Source organism: Meleagris gallopavo, unplaced genomic scaffold (assembly GCF_000146605.3).
Source record: "Meleagris gallopavo isolate NT-WF06-2002-E0010 breed Aviagen turkey brand Nicholas breeding stock unplaced genomic scaffold, Turkey_5.1 ChrUn_random_7180001951303, whole genome shotgun sequence".
In the NCBI taxonomy this organism is placed as follows: domain Eukaryota; kingdom Metazoa; phylum Chordata; class Aves; order Galliformes; family Phasianidae; genus Meleagris; species Meleagris gallopavo.
The window spans coordinates 31,642-42,961 of record NW_011212450.1 but is presented as its reverse complement, the minus strand read 5'-3'; the positions used below and the strand labels follow the sequence as shown (position 1 = coordinate 42,961).

At 56.7% G+C, this 11,320-nt stretch overlaps 1 protein-coding gene across 1 annotated transcript; it reads right to left on the bottom strand.

Annotated features, from left to right (window-relative positions):
• Positions 1–2,062: 2,062 nt before the first annotated feature.
• UBQLN4 (ubiquilin 4) lies at positions 2,063–11,183 on the bottom strand. Its single transcript, XM_010727992.2, has 11 exons — positions 11,176–11,183; positions 9,868–10,122; positions 8,053–8,258; positions 7,474–7,736; positions 6,113–6,271; positions 5,289–5,514; positions 4,842–4,981; positions 4,305–4,388; positions 3,674–3,789; positions 2,897–3,074; positions 2,063–2,215 (listed from the first exon to the last, which is right to left on the bottom strand). Exons 1-11 carry the CDS (start codon positions 11,181–11,183, stop codon positions 2,063–2,065), a joined length of 1,788 nt encoding a protein of 595 aa, XP_010726294.1.
• Between the last annotated feature and the right edge of the window lie 137 nt (positions 11,184–11,320).

The window sequence follows — 11,320 nt, the reverse complement described above, 5'->3', positions numbered from 1 at the left end:
GGGCACAGAGGGGATGCGGGGCCTGGAGCAGCGCCCTGCGAGGAAAGGCTGAGCGACCTGGGGCTGTTCAGCCCTGGGAAAGGAAGACTGGGAGGCGATGCCATCAGTGTCCAGAAACCTCCTCAGAAACCTGGGAGTCAGAGGGACACGGCCAGCCTCTTCTCAGCGGTCTGCGGGGACAGGACAAGGAAACGGCCGCAAAGTGGAGCGTGGGAAGGTCTGCACCAACATGGGAAGGGGCTCCTTCGCAGCGAGGGTGATGAGCACTGAACTGCCCAGGGAGGCCGTGGGTTCTCCTTCTCTGCAGACATTGAGACCTTCCTGCACGCCGAGCTGGGCAGCCTGCTGTAGGGAGCTGCTCTGCAGGGGTTGGACTCAATGACCTCCCTTCCAACCCCGACAGCTCTGTGATAGATGGTGATTTCGGCACCTATGCTTTACTCGTCATTGGCATTCTCATCCAGAGGGTGAGTGAGGAAGAGCATGGGATGAAGGCAAGGGCTGCTGGCTGGGCCGGCACTGTGCTGCAAGGACACCAAGATGTAGAACAGAGCATGGAATAGAAGACTGGAACCCCACAGAGCACTGCCTGCGACAAACTCCCACAAGCTGCCCCAGCTCCTGCAGCCTCAGCTCCACGCTGCGGTGCTGCTCACCCCCCCTGCGCTGTTTTGCACTGTAGAGTGCTGCTGCCATCTCTCCCCTTCCCTCTCTGCCCCGTCCTCCCCTACTGAAAAAAGGGAAGAATTACATTAAATGGGGATTGCTGCGGCAAGGGGAAGGACCAGGCAGCCTGGTCTAATATTAAATGTGGGGGTTGGTGGCCCTGCATGCGGCGGGGGGTTGGAGATCCTTGGGGTCCCTTCCAACCCTGGCCGCTCTGTGATGCTGTGAAGGAGGGCTGGAGAGGTAGGGGCTGCACCGACCCCCACCCTCTGCCCGAGGGCGAGAGATTGATCTGGAGTTAAGGAGGAAAACTCAATCAGTGGCAATCAAGGACGATACACGGAGCGCAGGGAGACGGATGGTTGTGCGCATTTATTATTTGTTGTTTTCTCGTCGATAAACCTGGTCTGCAAACCACACGGCCCCGGAGACCCTGGGGAAAGCGCGGCCCTGTTGGTCCTCCACGGAACGCAGCGTGGTTCGAACGCACCACAACGGGGGAGGGGGGGTGGGGGTGGGAAATGAGGATGGCTCCGGGCTGGGAAGCACGCGGACACCGACGCTTCCGAGCGGAGAAATCTTATCTTTCCATCTCCTTTTGTTTTTACAGATACCGGACCCGCCGAGCAGAAGGACACCCGACGCGGCCGCGCGAGGAGCGAGCGCTGGGGCAGCAGCCAGCCTCTCCAACGCCTTCTTCTGCACAGCGCCTTCAGCTCGGCTTCCACAACAGCAAACCCCATCCCTGAGGGCCGCCGGGCTCCGTGCCGCCATCCCAACTGCGTAAAGAGACCACAGTTCAGGCGTGGTTTGCACGCGGGCCAACCCTGGAGCAGGAGGTGGCAGCCCCCCGGCGAGCCGAGGGCCCCGTTCGTCCCATGGAATTATTAAGACAAACGACATCAGAAATTTCCAAGTCGCTGCGATTTTTCTTTTGCTCTATTATCCCCAAGAAGATGCCGGGAGAAAGAACCGGAAAGCAAACTTGGCTCAAGTTTTAAATATTTGCCTGAAAGGAGGGCGAAGGGAGGGAATCATGTACAGTTAAAATCAAGCTACTCAAAACACAATCATTCAGGTAAATAACTAGGAGTATCGCCTCTACCATCTAGAGAGAGAGAGAAGAGTGTCTGAAACAGGGCATATTGAGGAAAAATACACATCTGAAGTCTCTGTGGCCACGATGAGAACTGGAATCCACATACAAGCCAGTTAAAGAGCATTTCAACATGAAATCTTAACTTAGTAGGAAGGTCGGGGGTTAAGCTGTATCTTTTTTGTTTTAAATACATGGACAGCTGTCAGATATGAAAATGACGGCGGGCTTTCCTGAAAGATCCCCCTGCGCATGTGAATGGATGCGTGTGCTGACATCTGCGGGGCGGTGTGACGGAGCTTAGGAAGGCTGGGAGCCCAGCAGTCTCTCAATAGCTGCGTTGATGTCCCCGCCCGTGGCGATGAGAGCCTGGAGGTTGGCCTCACGGTTAATGAAGCCCATGGCATTCAGCTGCTCCAGCTGCTGTTGGAATCGCACTTCAGGACTCTGCGCCTGCAGAGGGAAAGGACAAAGACCTCAGCTGCGGACGGCGCATCCGGGGAGAAGGGCAGAGCGGGGACACTGCTGCGGCAGCACTGAAATTCCGGAGGTGTTTTTAGTGCTGTTATCCACCTCCCCGGATCGTCAGTGGCTTTGGCAGAGCAGCCACGCTGCACACAGGGCCAGTTCCATGCCTGCAGCAAGCAGGATGGCCGGCGCTCTTAGTTTCAAGCCCGAAGAACTGACCTGGCCTGGACCAAAGCAAACTGAGCAGAAAGCAGCAGAGCCAAAGGAAGCCTGCTGCAGAACCACGGCCCTGGAGTGGGGTGGGACCAGGACAACCCCGAGCTCACCCCAGAGATGTCCCCGAGAAGCCCACCAGCACCTAAATGGGCATCCAGCACTTAGGGGGAGCTCATAAATTGGAGGGAGAGGGATCTGTGTGGGCATACGGTGACAGGACAAGGCTTTCAAGTAAAGGAGGGGACATTTCAGATGTTAGGTGGAAGTTCTTTACTCAGAGGGCACTGAAGCTGTGGCAGTGCTGCCCAGAGCTGTGGGAGCCCCATCCCTGGAGGTGCCTGGGGCTGTGGATGGACCCTGGGCAGGCAGAGCACGGTACGGGCACTGGAAGCGGATGATCTTTGAGATCCCTTCCAACCTAAGGCATCCTATGACTCCACGATTACATACTTGAGAGCTTCCTCCGGCCAGCAGCTGGATCATCTGCTGCATGAGCTGCTGTTGGGGGTTACCACCCCCGGCTGGAGAGGCACTGGCCGGCGTCGAAGCGGAGGGAACGGGGTTCTCCGGGATTGTGCTTCCTCCTGTGGAGGACGGGGGCATTCGAGGCATGCCAAAGGAGCCGAGGCTGCAGAGGAAGGCAGGGTTTGCTCAGAGGCGAGCCGGCACTTCTGGCTGTCCGCTGCCTATCTTGTGAGAGCGAGGCAGCACGCAGAGCCAGCAGGCTCGGCCAGGCTGGTCATGCTCCATGACTGGCTGTGCTCGTATCCCAGCCACAGCACCACTGGGAGCAAGCCATCCTAACACAGGCACAGCCCCAAAAACTGCAGAGACTGAGCGTGACCCACACAGACAAAGAGCAGAGGGCCCGAGGGCACCTGGCAACGCAGTGTGCCCTAACTTACCCACCCAGCCCCACGGTGCGCATCTCAAACCACTCCTCAGAGTAAAACTGAGTCCACCCGACACTTAAACACCTCAAACAAAAGACAGAGAAGGGACCAAGCGGTTCCCAAGTCTTTTCCCCAAAAAGAAAAGGTCAAGGACTTCCCGCATGAAGTGCAAACAAACGGAAAGCGCCCATCAGCTGGAGCCCGCAGAGCCCTGCAGGCGCACACGCAGCGTTCCCCGAGCAGATCTGCTGGGTAAATGGGCAGCCAGGCTGCCTGCTGGCCTCGAGCCCGCCGGCTCCGCCCGCAGCACCCCGCTCCGAGGAGCACTCGGTACCTTGGCACGAGTCCTGGGGCCTCCGTTTGCAGCGTCTGGAGTCCCTGCTGGATCTGGAGGAGCGCCTGCATGGCGCGGGGGTTGGTGAGGATGGACAGGGAGTCTGGGTTCTGCATCTGGGAATGAAGGAGAGAGACACGGCGGTGGTGAGCAGCGAGAGCTCCTGCCGGCAGTGCTCCGCCGGCTGGCAGCCTGAACAGCCAGCAGCGCAGCGCTGCAGCCACAGCCAAGCCGCAGGTCTGGGCTCTCTTTCCCATCCCTACACCACCGGGCTCATCTGCGCAGACACGCTCCAAGAGCTTCAAATTTCCTACACAAAGTAGGAGAATCAGATTAGGACGGGGCACGCGTGCCTCCAGAATTAAAGCTGTTTTGATCCACTTGAGTGAACCAGCTGCTCAAGCGCAATTAGCCAGTCTAATTTTCATAAACTCATTACTGGGAGAGAGCCTCCACACAGGGGTTTCATGCAGCTGAACTCGTCTCATTTCAAGTCAACCTTGAGGTAATTTAGATCACCTCATTCACACGGCCTCGTCCAAACAAGCTCTCCCTCTTCTTCCCCTGTGCCGACCCCTCGCTGTCACAGCCCGACCCACCCGAGCCCACAGGGCCAGACAGGGGCTGTTACCTGCTGCAGGAAGACTGGGAGCTGAAGGCGGAGCTGCTCTTGAAGCTGCGGATTTCCAGCAAAGAGAGGAACGTTCACCATGATCTAACAAGAGACAGCACACACAGGCAGGATAAGAGCATTGCTGCCCATGGCTGTAACACTACGTAACTGAGCCACAAAGAACACGACACTCGTGTCCCCAGCTTTCTCCCCAGGCTTTCATCACGTTTTCCTGCCTATGGGAACTGAAAGACTGACACAAGACAGCTCAGTTCCTGGCAGCGTTGGTGAACAGGACCCACGGGCAAGGAGAAGGGCCACTCCTATGCTCCCCTGAAAGCCACCTCCTCCTGTTAGCGGCTCTACTAAAGCACAGGGCTCACCGTCGTGTCTGCCTTAAGCTACAGAGAGACTGAACAGAACTGTCTACACACGCTCAGCACTCAGCTTCCTGCAAGACAAACCTCTCTGACTACAGGAGCAGGCTGTTCTCACAAGCACTGTGCTCGAGTCCTGCCTGATAATAAATAGCAGATACAACTGCAACACTTTTACCTGTGCTGCAAAGTCTGGGTTCTGGGCGAGGGTCTGCATCATGCTCCGCATGTAAGGGGCAGAGATCATGTTCTGCATCAGCTGAGGATTCTCTGAAATCTGCTGCAGGAGACCTTGCATCTCCGGGCTGTTAAACATGCCTGCAAGGGTAAAGGAAAGAGAAAACAAAGGAAAACTCCTGACAGTGCAATGCAGAGCAGTGCCACAGCGCCTTTACTTCAGCCATGGGCCAACAGGGAACACCTTCCCTCTCTCCCGTGCTCTCAAGGGCTGCAGGGACAGTGGAGCTCCCAAAGTGCTCCTCCACAGGCACACAAGAAATAACCCAATTCTGGTCCAGCTGCAGTAACATTTGCCTGCAGAGCAGCCCCATTCTGCAGCAACCCCCACCAACGCCTGGCTGGTCTGTGCCACCTGCACAATCCTGGTCTCTCTCTCGTTACGTACCTGCCCCAAAGCTAGCAGCATTGAGTCCAAAGGGGTTGGACACGGTCGGCGTGCTCTGGGTGCTTCCTGAGCCAGCGCTCCCTTCGCTGCTGGGCGCCTGGCTCTGTGAAGCAGGGGGGCTGGGGCTCCAGGGGTTCGGCAACGGCTCTCTGTTTTCTGTCCGCAAAGGCTGAGAGCTGGAGCTCTCGGAATTCCCCGTCAAGGAAGAGAAGGGGTTGTTGCCAAACTAGGGAAGAGAGAGAGAAGAAACAGCCTCATTAGTCAGCCCGAACGGGGAAAGCCGGACTCACCCCATCGCTGTGTGAGCTGGGAAGCAATCGCTCGTACTCAGTTTGCTAAACACACACCAGAATTTGCCTCCTGAGAAGTGTGCAACCCACAAGACACCACATTCAGAGAAAGCCCCAACTCAAGAAATGGCCAGAGCCCCAGACTGGGCTTCCAAACACCCCTGTGCACTCAGCACCCAGCCATACCCACAGGTAACGTCAGCACAGCTCGCAGACAGAGCTGCGCTCGCTCCTCCCGTGCTCCAAAGCTGACCCAGAGGTGTCAGGCTGGAGCTAACAGAGAGCCCCGCCGTGCTAACGGAGCTACAGCGATGCTGGGCATCCTGCCTACGTGGAGAGCAAAGGAGCAGCAGCAGGTCCCCGCTCACATCCCCAGCCCGTGCAATGAGAGCAGGCAGCCAGCACCGCACCGCCTCTCCTACCAGCTGCGTTCATCATCTCCAGAGGGAGAGGCCCAGGAGCTGTGGTTGGAGAAGGAACAGCCAGCTTCCCTTCTCGGCGTGCTGTGCTGTGCTGCAGAGCTGTGCTCCATACCTGCTCCCTGGCGGCGCTGAACATGGGCTCCTGGATGTCCGTGTACATGCGGCGCAGGGCGTTGTACCCTCCTGGAATGCTCTCGAGGTTGCTCAAAGCACGGTCCTGGTTCCTCATCATCTCCTGCATCATGGCGGGGTTACGAGCCAGCTCCATTGTCTGCCAGAGAAGAGGAGAACGTGGAACAGTTGAGCCCGCGTGCACCGCAGCAGAGCGAAGTGCACCCAGAGGTTTGTGAGCAGCCCGGCAATGCAACACTGAGCTGCCAGCCGAGCACTGAAAGAGTTAACTCTCAGCTCCCAGAAGGAAGGGGATAATTAAACCCGTTTCACAGCCGGGGAGCAGAGAGATCATTTATCCAAGCAAAGAGAGCCCGGGGACGCTGGCTCCTCCCACCTCGCTCAGCTCTCTGCCTTTATAACCCCAATTCAGCTCTGTGGGATTGTCTGATTTCTAAGCAGTATCGGAACATCCAAACATCTAACAGCCACATGTTCCCACTCAAAGTAGGTGGACTGCATTCAAAAACCTAAGATGGAAGAGCTGGGATCCTTCCTGCTGGAGGAAAACCGAGCAGTCCGTCAGCTCCAGGCTCCTGACAGCTCCCTTCTGCTCAAGGAGCATCCGGCCATCCTTTGAGCTGCAGAAATACCAAACATTCACAATTCAGCCCTGCAACTGCAATTTCACGTAGGGCCGACACGGCTGAAATTAAAAAAAGATAATAGGAAGTGCATGGAAATTGGGCTCCTTCAGCAGCCACACGGAAACACATCCAGAGCAGTCCTCCTGGGGAGCAGCAGAGCCCTGCTGAGGGCTACCTAACGCTCAGGCTCTCATTTTCCCCTCATGCTGCCTCCTTGTGTCCTCCAGGGTGCAGGCCACCTCTCCTCTGGGGCTGTACAGAAAACAGAGCCCTCCAGGACCTTGGCCCATCACCAGTGCAATATTTTACTGTACCACAACAGAGCTGTGCAGCCAGTCTGTAAGACTGAAAAAAGAGAAGAGCGGGACACATTCACGGCAGCTTCGCTCCTCCATGACTCCTTTTGCTGCCATGCACGGATCAGAACACAGCAGCCTCGCGTGCGGCACACTACAATGATCCAAGGATCCTTTTTTGCCCAACACACAATAGATTCAGCAGCTCTGAAAGGGAGAGAAGAGCCGCACGCACGTGGGCTGAGTAATCGCTGTTTACTTCACTCAAGACCACCATCTGTCTGTGAGGGGTTTACCGTGGGAAGGAAAAGGAAGAGATCCCTACATTCACCGTTCTGGTATTCCCACGCTCCCTGCTGAGAGCCAGCTCTGAAGCTGATCCACCACAAAGCTGTGGGATGCGCTCGGATCCGACCCACCTGCCTCATCAGCTCCGGGTTGTTCAGCATGTGGCTGATCTCCGGATTTCGCTCCATCAGCTGCTGCATCTGGGGGTTGGCCATGATCATCTGCCGCATGAGATCGGGGTTCGACATCATGTTTTGCACCAAGGGGTTCTCCATGATCTGAGAGAGCATCTCGGGGTTGGACATCAGCTGTCGCTGCATCTGCTGCTGGAGCTCCATGAAGTTGGCAGAGCCCATGCCCAGGTTGCCCAGCCCAGTGATGCCACCGAAGCCAGCTGCAGGGGGAACAACACGGGAGGGAGGAGAGAGCTGTGGGTCAGGAACCGATGGCAGCAGCGGCAGGAGAGGATGTTCGTGGGCTGAACTGCGCCCACACTGATCTGGGGGCGCCCCGACCCCGCAGCAGGCAGCTCTCGGGGGGGACATCCCCTGCACAAAGGGTTTGGGGGCTATCCTGAGCAGGCAAACCGAGAGGTGCTGAGGAAAATGACTCAGGTGAGCGGGAGAAACAATCACAGGGTCAAAAACCCCAACTCCTCCGTCTACACCTCAGGAACCCTTCTTTCCTGACTTTCTCGTGTCCCCACTTACAAAGGATTGACGTGGCACTGTTGGGGCCTCCATCTCCAGGACCTCCCAGAGTCCCCGACCCACTGCTCCGCCGGCCGCCGCTCCCCGCGTCCGGAGCGGCACTGCTGGATGTGGAAGGCTGAGACGGGGCAGCAGGAGAAGGGGACGTTGTGGTGGGGGCAGAAGCAGCACCGGGGGCAGAAGCAGCAGATGTTGGATCTTGGACCCTACAAAGAAACAAAACGAGCCGTTACGCTCCTGGGGTTTGGGAGAGTTGAGCAGCGTTCTCTGTGCAGGCTTCCCTCTGAGCCCGCAGCTCAGCAGGCGGCTCCTCCAGGCCGTTCCCATTCCCGTCTGTACGGACGCACGGCCGCGGCTCCCAGCTGCCTTCCATCTGCCAGGACCTGCCTCCCACCCTGCTGCACAACAGCCCTCGCATTTCACCCCGGCCCACACGAAGCAGCCCAACTGCTCTCACTCCGAGCCGTATGAGCTCCGCTCTGAACCACGCCGAACTGTTTACCTCGGCCGTATCCTTGAGCAACGAGTTTGCTCCAAACAGGAAAATCCTCCTGCAGCTCCCACAGAAACCACAGGAGGTTACAGCAGGGCTGTTGCAAGGGGTAAACAGCAGCCGGCCTGGCTGCAGCTTCTCCTGTGTGCTGAATATGATTGCGTTCACTGGGGCAAAAAAGTCCCTGTCTTACTGTACAGAGAACACGGGGCAGAAGGCAGTGAGCATCCCATGGAGCTGCAGAGTATTTCTGTCCGAGTGGCCACGAATTCACTTCTCACATTTATTGGCCGTCCCTCATAAAGGAGATTTCTCATCCCAGCACAAGTTTAGCACAGCTCCCTTCTCCAGGCACACACAGAACACAGCCCACAGAGCAGCAGATGCAGCACATCGGCTTTACTCAGCTAACCAAGCCCAGCAGTACCTCATAATCACAGCTCTCCCTCAGGACCTTCACAGGCCTTTTAAAAAAAAGAGTTTTAAATGGTTCTCTGAGGCATCTGCCGTCATGACGGTGACAGCCCTGGGCTCAAGAACACTGAAAAGCTTTCTAATGAGACAGAATCCAACATTCCCTTTGCACACCTCAACTAAGGAACACCACTGTGTCACTCCAAATAACCAAGAGCACATTATTTCCTCTTTCCCAAAGCCAGGGAACCCACGTCCCTTTCCCTTCCCACATGTATTCCAGGACTTCTGAACTCCAAACCCGAAGGTCCCTTTGTGTCTTCCAGACCCATCTGAGCGATGTCGAAAACCCCTGAGCAGGAGCAGAGGACAAAGCAGACAGGAAGCTTAACCAAAGAAGGAAGGAGGAAGCAGAACGAGCAGTTGGTTTCTCTCAGCACAGGAAGGGGCTGTAATGCCTTCAGTGAGCACTTCCCTACGGCGGGTAGAGAACAAAATGAAAAGCCAGGACGGTGCTCTCGTTACCTTTGGAGTCTGCAGGGTGAGGGTACACAGCAGGAAGTGAAATAAACCCTGGGTATTGCTTTCAGCATTACTACTGGCTTGCTGGGGAGGCAATTTCTGCTAACAGTGAGTCATCGTTATCAGATCGAGGACACAACCACGTTCCAATGCTTTCCTCCCAGGCTGCCAGGTGTGAAGGCTCTGCGCACACAAAGCCACGTACGCTAATTGCGTTACGGATTTGCCCCCGTGGGCTCACACAGGTGCATAACCCAGGGAAAAGCTGGGCCAAGTGACGAACCCAGAGCTGTGCAGCGACGCTGCAGCAAGGAGAGCTCACGTGCCGGAGCTGCTCCTCTTCACCCGCTCACTCCCAGTCCCCCCGCCACGGAACGGTTTCTTACTTCTGTGGAGTCTTAATGACCAAATGCACGGTCAGCCCATCTTTGATCCCGTGTTGATTCAGAGTGTCTCCATCCTTCAGGATCTTCCCAGCGAAGATCAGAACCAGCTGATCCTGTTTGGCTTTGAACCGCCTGGAGATCTCTTCTTTGAACTGAAAAGCAAACACGGCGTTTTTCAGGAGAAGGCGGGAATCTGAAGGTAGCGCTGCAGACACCCAACATTCACTGCACAAATGGCAAAAGGAACCAAAAGAGCTTCAGCACCCCAGCAGAACGGAGCCACGCAGGTAGCAATGCAGCTCCAGCTGCTGAGAGTGCCCGAGGCGCGAGGGGAGAAGGCAAAGACCAGCACTGCACTGCTTCCAAACGTGGGGAGAGAACTTCAGAAGGTTACCTGAAGATGAACTGAAGGCTTCCAAAGCAATTGCGCCCCTGAGGCCTGACCCAAAGCCACCACTTATCCTCGGGATAACTGAGCTTTATTCGTCTCTGCTCATCTTATTTTTTCCCAAGGAAACCCAACTCTGATTCAATACAGGACAGAGCTCCGCAGAAAAGGGCACGGTCCCTTATCAGCCAGTGGGTGTAAAATAGGTCTTCTCCAATTCCTACTCCAGTGACTGTTCTCCCTGCGAGCATCCACACCACCCAACACCGACATCTCCTCTGTGCTGTGTGATGGGGAGGGATCGGCACCTGCCAGTAAGGCTGTCACTGCCAGCTCAGCTGGGCATTCCCGAGTCAATAGGTGAGAAAAAAAAGCACAAAAGCATTGTATTTGGAAGCCACAGACTTCAGGAAATTCTCAGGGAAAGGTCAGGACCAGAAGAGCACATCTTTCCTGGGGCAGCTCGCAGCCCTGGCGCCAGAATTCCCCAAAATCTGGGCCTGGGAGGGCAGACTGCTGGAGCTGAGCTGATCTGGGCCGCAGAGCTTCACCTCGTGTCCTGAAGCCCACGTCAAAGCAGGCAGCAAAGCACACACAAAGCCAAGATCCACACCGCTGACACCTTGCACCAACAGGCACCACCACCTGCACAGTGCTTCTCATCAACCCCTCCTGCCTTCCAAATGCACGGTGCCCTGCGGAGCTCCCTGCCAGAGCAAACCCTCACGTCTGATGTTCCCTTCTCTCTGCTTCACCCTGCCTTTGCCCCAAAGACTCAAGAGGAGCGAGAAGGAGGGAAGGAAGGAGGGAAGGAAGGAGGGAAGGAAGGAGGGAAGGAAGGAGGGGAAGGAAGGAGGGAAGGAAGGAGGGAAGGAAGGAGGGAAGAAGCAGCCTCTGGCCTCAGCCCCGCCACACACCACCTGTCCATTGCCCCACAGCACCCCACACCTCCCTGCAGCACAGCTCCAGGGCCATGTCCCTCCCCCCCCATCTCTCCCGACCCGAGGCATCTCCTGTCCCAAGAGGAGCTCCCCCCAGGCCCACCATGCAACGCCCACCCGTTGC